The sequence below is a fragment of the Ictalurus punctatus genome, chromosome 11 (assembly GCF_001660625.3).
Source record: "Ictalurus punctatus breed USDA103 chromosome 11, Coco_2.0, whole genome shotgun sequence".
Classification (NCBI taxonomy): domain Eukaryota; kingdom Metazoa; phylum Chordata; class Actinopteri; order Siluriformes; family Ictaluridae; genus Ictalurus; species Ictalurus punctatus.
Genome location: NC_030426.2, coordinates 14950915 through 14968015, shown reverse-complemented (window position 1 = coordinate 14968015; position 17101 = coordinate 14950915). Strand labels below are relative to the sequence as shown.

The window sequence follows — 17101 nt, the reverse complement described above, 5'->3', positions numbered from 1 at the left end:
CAGTATCGTATTGTATACTGTCATATAAGCCAGCTATTATTACAGAACCTTAAAACCTGAACGACTTTGAAATTGCCCAGTTGTGTAGATCTCATAATGCTACGTACTTATTTATAGTTTGACATTATTCACAATGTTGTCTCTCTTTCTGTCTCTCCCACTTGCTTTCTTCTCTGCCTACAGGCTAAAGCAGATGGCCAGACCCTTCTTAATGACGTGTATCGCAGGATCAATCTCATCGAGAGTGATTACTTTGGTCTGGAGTTCCAGAATGTGCAGATGAACTGGGTAGGTGGCGGCATGCTGAACAATGGCCCAGTGTGCTTGCTGACTGAGAACGAGTCTCCAAAACCTCCACAGCACCAGTTTTGTTTTTTGTTTTTGTTTTTTTAAACGCTGCGTGCTCTCTGCCTTTGGGCTTCGGGGGTTTGATGGTCTCTCTCAATTATAGCTGTAAACCTGTCTGGCTCTGAGTAAAACGAGTTGAAAGGGATGTATTTTGAATAAATCTAAAAAGTATGATACAATATGAAAAGCAAACACACATGATGGTTTTTGATTATTATTATTATTATTATTATTATTATTATTATAGGTTGCTAGAAGAAAATGAAAGAGGAGAAAAAAGAATCCAGGTGGTTTATGAGACCTGCTGTGGTTTCTTGGTTTTTCAGTGCTTCCACATACCTGCATGGGCCTAATTCTGAAAAGATTGTCTGTCATCTGTGAACGCTAATCAATCCAACTTGTAAAAACCATTCTACCATTAGCTTGGGCTTGCTTTGGCCGACATGTGTGGTGCAGCCGTTGGTGGGATTCAACAATTAGTACATGGGTACGCAACCCGACACAGCTACATGCCAAACAATCAGCATTCCTCCAAAGGCCGGTTTACACAGAGCACCATAAATACACTCAATGCACAGTTAGCATCCTGTTTGCATTGCAACGCAAATATGCATTAACGGAGAAGTATGAACCAGGCCTTAATCAGGTGTGACCTTGAGGTGTTCCCAGCAATATTTCCGTGCCATGTCTATACCATGCCATTGTCCCTGAGAATGGTCAGTAACCTACAAATCTTGTCAGTGGTGGTCCCTTTCCTCTGATTCAGTAACAAACGGGCTACAGTCAGTAATTTAGTTGCATACCTGTACATTTTACTATATGGAAGGTGTACCTAAAATGACCACTGTGTGTATTGTTTATGTAACACAACCATTGTGTATTTAGTAAAATATCATACATTGTAATATACAGAAATTGGGGTTTATGGAGAATGGGTAAAGTGCTATCTGCTGCCTGGACGAGTGCAGATCTCTGTGGAGGAAAGGTGTGGTATTGAGCTGTGCATTCCTGTTACAATCAGTCCCAGATGTGTGTGATAAAGGAGGAATATCTTGTAGAACAACTGAGGATCTCATACACAGCAGTACTACAAACACTTTAGCACTTTTATAAAAACAATGCTTTTATTCATTTAATAGGAAGGTATTATCTCTGTAAATGCTTAATGACTATTTCAAATTGTTTCGGTACAAGACGTTTTTTAACTGTATACATCTCGGTGTGAAATGTTTATTTGACCTCTGGGTGGCCATATGTCATTTCTCTGTCTCAGCTTTCTCATGAACCTGTTAAAGGAAGTTTCCAACATCCAGAGAATTCCTGAGTAAAGAATCTCTAGCAGTGAGGAATGGCAGTGCTGAGTGAACAGTCTCTAAAAGGGAACAAATGCTAAAGTTGCTCTGCTTTTGGTTGTAGGTTTGGCTGGAGCCCACCAAGCTCATAGTGAAACAAGTGCGACGTAAGTGCACGCTCAGTTTTGCGGTTATTTGTAGTGTGTTTTGAGAAGATTTGTGAGCATCTTTATGATTGTGTTTTATTTCAGGACCAATGAACACACACTTTCGGTTGTCAGTGAAGTTCTTCCCACCTGATCCTGGCCAGCTTCAGGAGGAATTTACCAAGTATGTGACAGGTTACAAAGTGTTAATGGCTGGGTTTTGCTGCTGTAGATATTTATGCCTAACCAGAGACATATCAAGCTAGAATATCATGGTTCAACTATGTACAATATGATATTATTATTATTAAAGAAATACTATTGAAATAATAATAAAACATAATTTTATTATTAAAGCAATGCTTTTGATTTTCTAGGCCAGTTTTAAAGGCAAGCAGATTTATTGTAACGTAGCTTGTGTGTGTGTGTGTGTGTGTGTGTGTGTGTGTGTGTGTGTGTGTGTGTGTGTGTGTGTGTGTGTGTGTGTGTGTGTGTGTGTTTTTCCTGGTGCAGGTACTTGTTCTCCCTGCAGATGAAGCGAGATCTGATCGAAGGCCTACTGAACTGCACAGAAAACACAGCAGCTCTGTTGGCCTCTCACCTTGTCCAGTGTAGGTCCAAGTAGTCCCCTTTTAGTAGTCCCTTTTTATGTGCTAATACCATGGCCAGTTACTTTGTATGTGTGTGCTTATTTGTTCAATCATTCATTCAGTTTATTTCTTACTATAAATAACACTTTATTAATTGTACCTGTTCATTTAGAACACTGTTGTTTATTTAGGTTACTTACTTAATTTGTTTAGGACTCTTTCAAAGTTTGGTTTGTTTGCCATTTGGCTTGATTCAGTTTTCCACTTTACATAATTAAACAAACTAAAAAGTTCCTACACACACACACACACACACACACACACACACACACACACATATATATATATATATATATATATATATATATATATATATATATATATATATATATATATATATATATATATATATATATATATATATATATATATATATATATATATATGGAACTACTCTTTAGGACACTAAAGAGACCTTTCTACTGACTCTGAAAGACACCAGAAGTCCCCCCCCCCCGTTCAGGGACTTGTTATTCCATTTCTGTTCATCAAATGTCTGTGAAACTTCAGTTTATGTCTCAGTTGTTGAATCTTTTCATGTTTATACAAATATTTACACATGTTAATAAATTTGCTGGAAATTAAAGCATTTGAATGCTCATATATAATATGAAATCACCAGTCTTTTTGATTCTGCCAATGTGACCTTATTTAGTCTTTTTATTTAATACTACAAGGGAATAGGGATAAGACTTTGCATTACTGATATTGCAGAAAGCTGTAGATTTCCAGATGAACCCTCTAACTAGTCACTAATTGTTTTGTCAAGTCCTGTGGTCACCCTGACTAAGCTTCAGGATATGTGTTTCGCTGGGTTTTTTTTTAATGAATTCACATTGGGTTTATTGGTCAAAATGCATGCCTCAACCATGCAGGCCTTTTAACCAGTCCCCCCAGTGGTTTGCCAGTAGGTTTATATGTAAAGAATATAACACTCTGGAAGATAGTGTTATAAGAAAATGATCAGTGACTGAGTGGTATGGTGCAGGCCAATGTGAAGCGAAGTTGATTAGTTTTGAAGAGCACTTCCCAAAGTGTTGTATTCCCCTTTTACTGCAGCAGATTTTCAACACTTTTCAGCCCAATTTTATATTTCTTTTTATTTATTTGTTTCCTATGAAGAACATCATACTTTTTATACAGTTGCATTTAATGTTGTCTAGTGCCAGCAAAGCAAGATAGTTCCTGTTATCACTTATCTAATCGCAGCTATAAACAGCCTCTATTTATATTTCTCTTGCAGTTATGTTTTGTAATTCAGCCCTTCTAGAGAACATGAATTATCTCACTCATCCAGAATGTCCAGGTCAGTGCAGGAATCTCTCTGTTTATGAGATGATGTCATATCTGGCTTGCCCATCACGGAACCAGCGTTTCCCCATGGTTGAATCATTCTGCGGTATTTAACTGATAACCCAGTTTGGGGATGTTTTTCATAAACAAGGCTTTGTATGGGTGTCTGCTCACTGTAGAACTGTATGAGTCCTAATAAACCAGTATAAGTAAATGTGATGTAAGATTTTCTAATAAATCTAATTTTCCTTCCAGCACATGTATCTATCAGTGACTTAGTGCATTTCCTCCTTAGCTACTGGCAAAACTTTGCAAAACTCTACCAGTCTAGCAAACCCTGTCAGTATTTATATACTAAGGATCCAAAAGAAATACCAGTTTGTTTTTTTTTGTTTTTTTAATAAAAGAGTCCAGATCCTTTATGTGCATGTTTTCTTTTGTGTGGCTTGTTTGTAGGACTGCTAGCTGAAAGAAATGGTTTGACAAATGCAAAACAGCATCTTTCTTTGCAGCTGAGGGAAATATGGTTGCTTTATTTAGAATAAACTGGTATTTTTCCAATGTGTCACTCAATCAGATGCCAAAAGAGGGTTATGGCAGGACAGTGAGAGTAGGAAACTTTAGATTTTTTTTCATTGCATCATTTTTGATATTCGGATTTGAATCCTGGTTGAATAGTCCCTGTACAAGTGGCTGTGATGATGGGAATGTTATATCAAGACTGTTCTGCAGATTTGATTTGATTTTCTCCCTCACCTGTCTTTATTGTTTCTCGCAATCTTTTAGCTGAGATCGGAGACTATGATGATGTTGCAGACAGGGAGTATCTGAAGCTCACTAAGCTGCTGCCGCACCAGGAGCACTTTCAGGAGAAGATCATGGAGCTCCATCGCAGACACGTGTAAGACCATTACCATTCATGTCCTTTCTGCACATAGTGACTGCTGAAACGGTGCAGAACATCATGCAAATAATACTAGGTGGTGTATTTTACCTTTACTGAACACAGTGTGTGGTTTCAGGTTTTGTATTTCCTTGTCTAAATCACACTCAAGCTTGTGTCCCACCATGGAGATTTGCATGCATTTTGAAAAGCTTTTAATTACATTTTTTTTCAGTATAGTTTTAATGGGTCATACACAAGGGGAGTGTATGCCATAGACTTTCAGTAACATTCAGTTTGTTCTTTGTCCAGCTTCCTGAATTTTTCCTTCAGTGTGTTTTTGGTAAACAGTGTTACATGCGACAGCAGCAATAGTTTGTGGATGCACTATGAATAGCAAACACCATGAACATGTCTCCAACAAGAATCTTTGTACCAAACCACTCGCACCCAGCTTCGTTGTAGATTCTGGTGGCATGTCTGATTGTTTTGTGGGGAGTATAATGGATTCTTTACATTGGAAGTATTTTTGTTATCTATACTGGACAGGACCACCTCACTGAAATACACTATGATGGCACATATAAGGGATCATGGGATGAACTACAAATAGGCTATTTTTCTGTCAGGTTGCACTTAAGTGTTGCGGTTCAAATTGAGCTTGTTAGAAAGGTACATTGCAGAATATTTAAAACATTTTACTGCTGTGTTAATGTTGTACTTTATTCGGTCATTCAGTGTATTCAAATGCAGATTCAGTTTGCAGCCGCTCCATTACCTTTCTTTGGACTGGTTTGCTAATAAAATGGCTTTGAACGAGAGCACAGGAACAATCACATAAAGTACAAACACAGGGCATGCACAACCTGAGTCACCACTTGTCTGCAAAGCACGTTTTATTCGTATGTTGTTCAAATGACTAGAGAGAGACCTGGACCTTGCTTGAAGTAAATAAGACTGATGATAACTGCTTCCCTGTTTCTGTTTGACTGGTGATGCTCAAATATGTCACTCTGTCTGACAAAGTTTTGATCATTTAACACTATTAGTTGTGATGTACCTTAAACATCTGCACAGGAAACTTCTAAACTGCAATCATTTTAAATCAGCTACTTTCAGTGTATAGTTTAGGACTGACTTTATACTCCGAGTTGTGCTCAAACTTGTGTTCAACTGGCTGCTGTTTTGTATTATAATTAGTTTTGTTGATCTTTTTTAAAGATGTATTTTATTTATTTATTTTTTTAACTTTCTAGAAAAGAATAGAAGACTAGTAGAGTTTGTTGTATGAAATGCTATTAGTTTAGGTGTTTTGGTTTCCTGAAAGATACTGGGACTTTGGAGTCAAATCTGTTCAGTGGGTGTACATCACACATGCTGCCCTGCCAGGACCTGTCGGAAATGTAATAATTATGAGATGAGAGCCACCACAATGTTGTAATTACTAGTCTGAAACGCAGTTTTCAAAAATCGTGTCTGCTGCCAAGATGGCTGTTGTGCCCACAGAGATTTTTTTAAAAAAAGCATAGCTATAGACAGTAAGCTGGTTGTATTACTGTTGCTCAGCGACGCAAACACTTCCAGGCTAAAAATGTTTTTTTAAGGGCTTACTCTCCTCCACATAGGAAAACCTGGAGCATATACTCTATGATCCAACACTGTTCACTGGATGAAAACAAGAATAAACTAATGTGCATCCTCTGTTATTCATTTTCTTGTACTAATGTAAACATCCCCCCCCCCCCCCCCCCTCTCTCTCTGCATGCCATGACTTACTTATGACTAACACACCTAAAGTAGAGATTTCCAAGAAGGACTTGAAGGCTGCATTATCTCCTCTGTTGCTGCATATAGAGAGAATATTTTTCTTTGATTTGATTAATTCCTAATGATCTTCAGTGTATAAGAGTAGGAATCCATCATCCAGGAGGAACATATTTGTGGACAATGGTCATAAACTCCAGTTTCTTGTTTTCTTCTGTGGGATTAAGGGATAGTGACTAAATAGGAGCAGAAGGGTGGGTGTTCGATCTGGTAAAAATATACATCACGATCCACAATTTTTATCACGCTTATTTTCATGTTGGTTTTTAAGACTATTTTGCAAGTTAGTGAACATAGCAAGTAAACTTATTTCCCTATTGATGACAGTATAGCTCTAAATGAAAACATAACCTTCAAGAAAAAGAATAACAGAGACCACTTAGACCAAAGTACATTTTCAAACAAATTTTTAATAAAATGCACTTCTCAAGAAATGTAAAAAAAAAAAAAAAAAAAAAAAAAAAAAAATCTAAAATGAAATCAGTCAAGCATGAATAGCTGCTTTACAAATGTTAAATAAAAAGTACAACACCTCTGTTAATGTCTTCAACATTTAAAAATGCAGTAAATGGAAATCAGACAGAGGAGTGAGTATTTAAATATAGCAAAATACTGAATAAATTAGCTGAGTAGGCTTTACATTTATTTAATATTTTAAAAATAAGCGATTCATGTCATCACTTTTGGTTTTATTGCACTTCTCTTGCCATTCTGTGTATAGCTGAAGAAGTCATAATGAGTATCCACAATTTAAAAAAAAAAAATTTATTACGTTATTTGCTGACGTGACCCCAAAAATGACTTCAAATCAAATAAAATTAACAATTTTACAGTCTATAGAGTGCTGTTGTGTTAACTGTAAGTGAAGGGTGATGGAAGCTCTGATTCTTTTCTGCCTGATGTTTGGAAATGTATCAAAGATGTTTGAACCAGCTTGCAGATCTGGATTAGACGCGGTAGTTCTGTCAGGCAGCTGCTCCATATGACTTCACCTTTGCTCCGTGGGTGTAGCTTACTTTTTTATATGAGAAAAAACTGGAGAAGCTGATTGTTTTAGATTAATCCTGTGATGGTACAGTTCTTGAGGATTTATGCTGTAATTTTCACCTGGAGAAAATATCAAACAGGAATAGTGTTGTTTTTATTAAAAAGAAATGCGTGTGTAAAATAATGATTGCAGCATTGGACCTTTTGAGAGCTTTCTATCACATCTTCTGTGTCTTTGTCACTCTGGTGTTTGTGTATAGTGAGGCTCGCTGGCTGTACGGGATGTGGTTAAGGTTCAGGTCAGCTGTGCGTTAGGCTGTGTATCTAATCCCCTGGTTAAGACCCCTTTATTAGCCATACTGTTGCTGGGAGGAGCCTCAGCAGATTTCTCAGCTTAAAGGATGAGCAAAATTAGAACGTGCTGATGATAATCTGGCATTGGGTTTGAGCCTGGCATCCACATGCTCATTACTGGATAGCTTCAGTCCTCCTCTACATGGTTGTAATCACACACTTACAGCTGTTTGCTCTGATGCCCTTGTTGCACAGTCTAAGATCTACACTTGTCTGTGCCTTATATGATTTTCTGTAAGCATACCAAAACTGAATTGGAAAAATGTATACCTTTTAGGGCCTGAAACATGCACTGCCAAGGACTTTTATTTCATCGCTTGCCTAAAACTAATATCCATTTCATTTCACAAAAAAAAAGGAGTGCACAAATACAGAGCACAAAAATAAGAAAATCCCTTGAATGTAGAACACGTACCAAGGACTGAGTAAAAATGGGGTCAGCCTGATAGAAGCTAAATGAATGAATAAATATTAATAAATATTTTCTTACTATGCTTGTTTTTTTTTCACCTTAGTGTATTGTTATTCAATGTCAATTTATATTGTATATTCACACTTCTAACAGTGTAATTTATTGTCATCTCTTAATAATTAGTGACTAAAACAGAATATGGATTTAATTAGCACCAAACTTTGTTTAAATGAAGAATTATGTAATCAGCGTGTGTGTGTGTGTATGTATGTGTTTATATTTATATATATATATATATATATATATATATAGATATATATATATATATATATATAGATATATAGATATATATAGATATATATAGATATATAGATATAGATACATATCTATATATATAAATAAATAAATAAATAAATAAATAAATTTTAAAAAACTCGGAAGTCATTGATCAGATATCCTTTTTCTATCATCATCAGAACATTGTGTTTTTAATCCACTAAATGATCATATTTTTAAAAAAAATAAGTAAACTACTTTTTTTCTGCACCCCAAAGACAACTTTTTTTTTTTTTTTTTTGCTCAGCAGACCTGTGATTTCTCTCTTTATCTTGGTGCAGGGGTCAGACGCCTGCTGAGTCCGATTTCCAAGTGCTGGAGATTGCCCGAAAGTTGGAGATGTACGGTGTGCGTTTCCACCCTGCAGCTGACCGCGAAGGCACCAAGATCAACCTGTCAGTGGCCCACATGGGCTTGCTGGTCTTCCAGGTGAGCACAGACTGTTTGGCGGATTTGTATTAACCTCCCTCCTATTTTGTGTGGGGGGGTTGGATACATCCATTTATGTTATGGGTCAAAATGACTTCCACAGTTTCAGTATTTCAGACAGCTCAAATGTGGAAATGGGTCAAATTGACTGTCAACATAATGGGAGGGTTAATTGTAGCTTGGTCAGTGGAAACAGATCTGTCCTTTTAAAGAAATGATAAACTTTAGCATTTACTTAAAATCTCTGTCTCAGGGCAACACCAAGATCAACACATTCAACTGGTCCAAGATTCGCAAACTGAGCTTCAAAAGGAAGAGATTTCTTATCAAGCTGCACCCCGAGGTCCATGTGGGTATTAAAGCCCAGGAGAGGCATCACTACTAAATATGCACCAAATGAAATTAAAGACATATGTTTTGTTGCAAATATATACTCGCTCTCCATTTTATTAGGAACACTTGTACACCGGTGCGTTTAGACAGTTATCTAATCAGCCAATTATATTGCAGCAGCACAATGCATAAAATCATGCAGATACAGGGGAAGAGCTTCAGGTAATGTTCACGTCATACATCAGATTGGGGGGGAAAGATGTAATTTGTGTGACTTTAACCATGGTGTGATTGTTGGTACCAGATGGGCTGGTTTGAGTATTTCAGAAACTGCTGATCTCCTGGGATTTTCACACACAACCGAATGGTATGAAAAGTAAAAAATATGGTGTGAGTGGTGGGTCTACAGGCTGATGAGGGAGATCAGAGGAGAATGAGCTGACTGGAAATCTATAGTAACTCAAATAAGCACTCTTTACAACTGCAGAAAAGCATCTCGAACACACAACATAACAAACAGCAGAAGACCTCATCAGAGTCCACTCCTGTCAGCCAGAAACAAGAATCTGAGGCTGTCATGAGCACAGACTCACCCACACTTGACAGTTGAACACTGTTGAAAGACCAGGTGACTTTATGTATTTATTTATTTTTTAATAAATCTTCTACTGTCCAGTTTGGGTGAGCCTGTGCCCATGATAGCCTCAGATTCAAGTTCTTGGCTGACATTAGTGGAGCCTGATGTGGTCGTCTGCTGTTGTAGACCATCCACCGCAAGGTTTGATGTTTTGTGCATGCTGAGATGCTTTTCTGCACACCATGGTTGTAAAGAGTGATTATATGAGTTACTATGGACTTCCTGTTAGCTCAGACCAGGTCAGACCTTTTCAGTCTGGACATTCTCCTCTGACCACTCTTATCAACAAGGCATTTCCACTCACAGAACTGTCACTCAATGTTTTTTGCACCATCCTCTGTAAACTGTGAAAATCCCAGGAGATCAGCAGTTAAAGTCACAGAGATCCCACTTTTCCCCATTCTGATGTTTGAGGAGAACATTAACTGAAGCCCTTTACCAGTATCTGCATGATTTTAATACATTTTGCTGCTGCCACATGATTGGCTGATTTCAGATAACTGCATGCACTGGTGTTCCTAATAAAGTGGATGGCGAGTGTACGATTTTTCTTGTCAGCTTATGCTAGAGCTCTTTGTGACTGTGTATCTCTCCCTGTCCATCATTCAGGGTCCTCATCAGGACACACTGGAGTTCCTGATGGCTAGTCGTGATCAGTGCAAGATCTTCTGGAAGAGCTGTGTGGAGCACCATGCGTTTTTCCGTCTGTTTGATCAACCACAACCCAAAGCCAAAGCCATGCTTTTTAGCAGGGGATCTTCCTTCAGATACAGGTACCTCATGCAGAAGTGTTTGAGAGGGCATAAGATGCATCAGTTTGTTTGTCTTATATACATAGCCACAAACGTAGTCTACACGGAAGTACCTGCATTTTTACCCTCTTCAAGAAATCTATAATAAATTCTATAAGTATGCAAATAGAAAACTCTTGTAACATCTTGAAACATGATTGGCTCTTGTATTTTATGATGCGTTAACACCTTCTTGTCCTGTTTTCAATATTACCTCAAATTTTTCGAGAAGGCTGCGTGAGTGACAGATTTCATATACCCATCTCACTAAAATGAATTCCCCCAAAGATTTTCATGTTTTCAAAGTTGATCAAGTTTAGGGTGACTATGTGAAAAGGTCATGTGATTTCAGGCTTATCGTTGTGTACGTGCTTGTGGGTGGGAACAGGTTTGATCTAGTTTGTGTGTTTTGTGACAGCGGGCGAACACAGAAGCAGCTAGTTCAGTATGTTCGGGACAGCGGTGTGAAAAGAACACCCTACCAAAGGTGAGACGCTGCCGGACAGGATCGTGTTTTCTTTTAGTACAGCAGTGCTGAAACAGAAAAAAGAATTTTTTGTTTTCTGTTTTTTATTGAGTATATTGTCTTTGACAGGAGGAACAGCAGTAAGATTCGTATGTCAACTCGTTCCTTAGCCACTGATTTTCCTAAGCAGGTCAGTAACAAAGGACGTCCACATCATTATCGCAAGCTTTTGCTTTTTAATACTACATATGTAAAGCTAATAATTATTATTTTTTATTTTTTTGATTTATTTACTTTCCATAATATCCCTACCACCCTTCATTCCTCCATTTCTGCCTGTTTTCCTCTTTTACAGAGCCTGTCCTTCAACGACAGCCTTAAGATTTGCAGTTCTCCCCCATCTGCCACTGTTTCCTTCCACTCTCTGCACTCTTCCATCTCTCCCGTACGAATGGATAACAATAGCAAACCTCAAATCCAGCAGATCCAGCACATATCATCTCTTCAGCAGCCTGTGAGACCACCTACCCCTGTGAAGGAGGAGCCTGCAAAGATCCACTCTCCATCTAACTCGGCCTTCCCAGGTGCCCCTTACAACCCGGCAGCAGGAGACTGCAGCCCCTCGTTCGTGCGTGTAGAGAGTAGCTTCTCCCAAAATGGCAATGATTATGGCGATCACATGGCTTTGGGTGAGGGTGGGCGGGGTCAGATGCATAGCCTCGGTTCAGGCGCCGGGAAGGCCTTCCTTACTCCTTTGGAGACTTTGGAGGCAGAGTTCTTGCGCACTGGGCCAATCCCCGCATTCCCGCTGCAGTTCAGCGAGGAGTTCATAGACGACGACCCTGCCGAAATGTCATTTTACGCAGGCGGAACCGAAGCGTACGTGTTCGGCTTTAACGAAAACGGCGAGAGGTTCAAATATGGCGACTGTGAAATGAACGGAAACACAAATGTGTTTTCAGATGGTGCCTTTGGCCGCTCTGAGACCAGTTCACTGGTCAATAACCGCTCAGAGTGTAGCTCTCTGGACAACCTGGGACTGTCGTCCTCATCTCTGCGCTTGCCTGGCTCAGAAAACCTATCTGAGGCCAGTTCTATGCTCAATTTCCCACCATGCTCTGCGCGTTCAGAGGCTAGCTCGGCCATGCAGTTTAGTGAGCTGGTGGACCAGCTCGAGCAGCTTAGCTGTCCGCCGACAGGCACAGAGGGCTCGGGCGATGGCAGCTCCGATTCGGACTCAGACTGGGGCTCAGATGGAGGCCTGATGTCAGATCAGAACCTGTTTTACAGCAACCCCTTTACTGGTACCGCAGACATGGAAGCTTTCCTCCTTGAGTGCCACAACCTTCGTACATTAAGCCTTGGGGAACCCCCAAAATCCACCCAGCTTGATATGTAGTGTATTTACTTTTCTCTAAATTGGGTTCTCTACTATAATATCCTAGAGAGAAATGCCTTGGGGACCAAGGCTAGCTGTAAGGTCCGTGTGGCTTTAAGTCAGGCTTTTTTTTTGTTGTTCAAAATATACCCACTTTTATAATACTTCAGAACTGAAAAAGACACACATTGGCTTGGTGCCAGGTGGAGCATGCTGTCATCTTTGCCGCTAAACCTGATACAGCACTTCTTTTTTCCCCACTACATAATTATTGAGAATCTAATAGGCACTTTTAGTATTTCCTGCTGCCACTTTTTACTTCAAACTTTACCTTATAGTGCACTTAGCCACTAGTCTTTCTTGCTTTCTGGTGTGTCGAGATTTTCTAAATGTTTGCCATGTTGTTCAAGCTTGTGTCTTGTCATGACATGCCTTCTGGGTCTACAATCACCCTTTTCTATGATTTAATGCTGACATTAGAGATTTTTCCTCCAGGTTTAAGTGTAGGTTCAGCGCTCCTGTTTTACTGCTCTGTATTCTTTTCTGTGCCTTTTTTTGTGATGTTTTAAATCAGTTTTACACTTGATCTTTGGGCTGGTCTATAGTGCTAAAAGCACCGATTGTTGAAAATGATTGGCCACCACAGTTATTTAAATCCAGTGTTGAACTTTGAAGGAGAATATTGAAATAGACTATAGTTTGGAATAGTGGCTCACAAACCCGAGTATTGGTTTGAGAATCACTGCTTTAGAAATTATGCTATAATAGTGAAATCATCTATGCTATTGCTCTTGCTGTATTCAGCACCAGAATGTATTATTTCAGTCTAAAAATACAGCAGTCTGTTATTTGCTGCATCTTTTAATGCAATTCCAGTTTATATTTTAGTGAACTGTGAAAGTATGAACCCATTTATTAATCTAGAGGTTAGTGACCTAAGCTGTTTTATTATTTTTCTTTCTTTCTTTCTTTGAAATAGTTAAATATTACCACCGAAAACAGTTGTCCTAAAATGCTGGTGTAAAGATTCCAGCTAAGGAATAAATCCATGCTGGCAGTAAGGCATGTGTTGATATTTTGCTTGCTCAATATGCTATTATGTCTTTTTATATAATAATCTGACACTGATCCTTTTAAAGTTAAATAAAAGAAACAAAGATAACATATTTGAAAACAGTTTTAAATAAATGATCAAATTATTAAACAAAAAAACCACAAACAAATAAAACAGGTGCATCTTCAGTCACACTCTCAAAATAAGGGACTAAACATTCCCTAAGTATAGTGTATCACAAGTTTAAAGAGATAACAAAAATTTAAACATTGGATATTTTAAAGTATCCACAGTAACAATATTGTGTGTTGAATATCAGAATATATTGGATATCTGATCATCAACACATGCCTGCGACCAGTAAGTTTTATCTGATTGTCAGATGCCATGAACTTTGCATACCAAAAAATGTCTGACTATTTACATATCCACTCCAGTGTTTGGTGTGGGTTTGACTGTTATGGCACTCTGCTCAGGGCTGTTGTGAATCAGCTGTGAAACTGGCAGCAGTTAAAATCCTTGAGCCAAAGCATGGTTGAGGCTTCATGGCATTGATATTGGTTATTTCATGATTGATTTACTCCACAGTGCCCCCTGCTGTTCAGTATTTTCCCATGTCACATTTTTTCTTATGAATGATTTTCTGTGTTGATGGTGTTATTGTTATGTAGCTTGAGTTTACTGTGCAGTTTAGTATCGTAGATTTAATCCATTTTATTTGTTCTTACTCCAGAGAATGTAATACTCCAGAGTGCTGCCAACAAAAAGCCAACAGTGTGAATGTAACCCGCTTCATGAACGAGATGCAAGCTCATGCATAGTGTCAGAGTCGTTAATGTTCTTGGCACAAAAGAATTGTAGTCTGAAAGCACATTCCTGCATTTTTCAATGAAGGGAGCATTTGCGTCCCTTTGGATGGGACTTAGTATTAACTCTCCCCTATATACTTGGATATATCTATATATGTAGATGATTTACTTCAGTTATTTTTACACTACAGAGATGTATTTAATGAAGAATGTGCTTCATCCTCCTTGCTATACTAAGCTTCAAAAGATTTATATAATTGATCAGATTTATGTGATCTTACTGATTGAAAGTGCATTAATTCCATGACAACACAGATTTAGGTACTGTTTATAATTAAATTTCGGCTTTCCCTTAAAATTGTAAACCTTTTGACTGAAATGATATAGCCAGTTATCCTACCTAGCTTTGTGTTTGAGTTCCTCATGCATCCAAATATTCAGTGTTTACTTATTGACCATTATTGTCTTAAATAGTTGCATTTAGTTAATGAAATAGGTTTTGCTTTAGGTAAACTTTCTGGATTGATCAAAGTTGACAATACAGTACTAGACATTACACAGGGCTGAAACAGGAAACATCAGTTGGGTGCAGATGCGGTTTTGTGGGTCGACCAGACTGCTTAAATGCCTTGGTTTCTTGGCTGCGGTGTGTTCCATAAATACATTGAGATATAAACCACAAGATGGGACATGGTCAATGCAGTTTTCCCTTTGGGTGATGTAATATCCTTATTCTGTCTGCTGTGAAATTCCATTTAATTCCATTTCCTGCTTCATTTTGTCCTGCTTCACTTTGCCGATCCGCCCAGGCTCTCTTTGTTTCTTTTCAGTCCTCTTTCTACTAAATTCAGTTGTCAGATTTGTGGTTTGTCTTCCTGTGGCACTTTTCAGCTGTGGTTTTGTAAACTAGCCATTACCTCAGTACAAAATACACTAAATGGCACAGAGATTAATTTAAAAGAGCTATAAAAAGATTTTAACCAACAGATGCAGAAAACCTTTGCGTAGGGAATAAGCAGATGTGACTGTGGATTACCAGTTTTCAGGTAATTTTAAGGGCGAGTTCATTCTCATTGTCATTTTGAGAGCTGGCAAAGCTGTGTTCAGCACCAATTGTGTGCAGTTATTGCCTCCTAAAGCCCCTCTCTACTCTCACAAGCGAGGACGAGCAGTGTAACTGGGCACAGAATAGCCATGCAGCTGCCTTACCTCCATCCTTGGACAAGCTTGGACCTCTGTCAGTGTGGCATTAGTTGAGTTTGAGGCATGCTGAAATTCTGTTTTTGGAAATTATCTGAAAAATGCACAATTACGTCCATAGACTCGAGCAATTTTGTTTGTTTAATTGACTTTAAATTCTTAATGCATTAATGCATTCTGACTTCATAACCCGATGTACTCTGGCTAGCTTTTGTAACGATAAACATCTGTTTGGGTTTTAATGCTGCTTTGAAGCTGTAGTTGCAGCAGAAGATTTACCCAAGATGGTCAAAGGTTTGTTTATGAAGCCTGGGCGTCTGCTCTTCACGTAGACACATTACTCACCCTGAGCATTGCAGTAACCCTGCAGCTTTCTCTCAAGTGTTTGGATGGTAAGATCAAAGCAAGGTGATCACAACGTGCTGCTGTTCTTATTGAGTCTTGCAGTAGTCCATTGAAGGTTTAGTAATGATCAGAAAGCAATTTAAGCATATAAGCATTAACATCATAAAGTCATTTCAAATTGTATAGATAAATATGGAACATAGTTAATAACACAAACTCCAAACCATTGGCTTATTTAATCTGAGCTAGCTTGACCACTAACTAACCCGTTGTGCTCTTTGGCTACGGAAATGTTCCAAACTGTAATAATGGCCATGTATTTGTGTGCTGTATTTTATTCATTCTGTCAATTATGCCCATTAAATATAAATCTAGAAACTAGAAATTCACGCTGCACAAATCTTTGCAGAACTCAAGATCTTCCTTGCTTTGAGTATTATCTTCCTGTTCCCTTCCTACTTCCATCCCCCTCCCTTGATTTTTATTAAATTCATAACTGGTATAATTTTTTTTTTTATTATATTATTATTATTTTATTTTTTTAAAGAAAAAAGATCACTTCATTTCACTGAAAAGCTCTTAATTTCAAAATCACTACAAAACCTAAGTGCCTAATCAATAACAATTTAATGTGAAAAAGTGTACTTGTGTATGTATGTTATTTTTTTCTTTTTAAATAAACAATTTGCAAATATGACTAATATGTCCTATTAAAATATCTTTAAGAAGCATTAAATGCTGGCGCTGCTGCATATCAACTAATATATTTATTCATGCTTGATTTGATTTGATTCATAGAGTTACTGAATACACTGCTTTGAAAATAATTCTAACAATTATGTTAGTTAATCATGCTGAAATTCCTCTATTTATGATTGTTTGAATACGTTCGGTTGTTTAAGTAATCTTGGATGAGAGTTTCCCTTTCATAAGATTACAGACCAGTGGCATGGAAAAACGTAAACAAATGCTTTCGGTGCTCTTAAAAGGCTGGGGAATAATTGGCCCATTATGCTGCAGCCCAGGTGCTGTGGTTTAGGCACTGCCCTGTGCAGATGTGTGAAAGTGTAAAAACACACAGATTCCCAGCCAAGCCAGGGCTGTAAGTAGTATATAGCATCGGATGCCAAGATG

General features: G+C 38.1%; 1 protein-coding gene across 2 annotated transcripts in view; it reads left to right on the top strand.

The window, feature by feature from the left end:
* farp2 (FERM, RhoGEF and pleckstrin domain protein 2) overlaps positions 1-17101 on the top strand; it is a 66085-nt gene that overhangs the window by 26814 nt on the left and 22170 nt on the right. For both annotated transcript variants that reach the window (XM_017479654.3, XM_017479653.3), the window contains exons 3-13: positions 184-288; positions 1765-1807; positions 1892-1970; positions 2300-2397; positions 4516-4630; positions 8807-8954; positions 9208-9303; positions 10534-10697; positions 11134-11202; positions 11311-11371; positions 11537-11765. In XM_017479654.3, the coding sequence (XP_017335143.1) occupies positions 184-288; positions 1765-1807; positions 1892-1970; positions 2300-2397; positions 4516-4630; positions 8807-8954; positions 9208-9303; positions 10534-10697; positions 11134-11202; positions 11311-11371; positions 11537-11765 (1207 nt within the window). The remainder of the gene's footprint in view (positions 1-183; positions 289-1764; positions 1808-1891; positions 1971-2299; positions 2398-4515; positions 4631-8806; positions 8955-9207; positions 9304-10533; positions 10698-11133; positions 11203-11310; positions 11372-11536; positions 11766-17101) is intronic.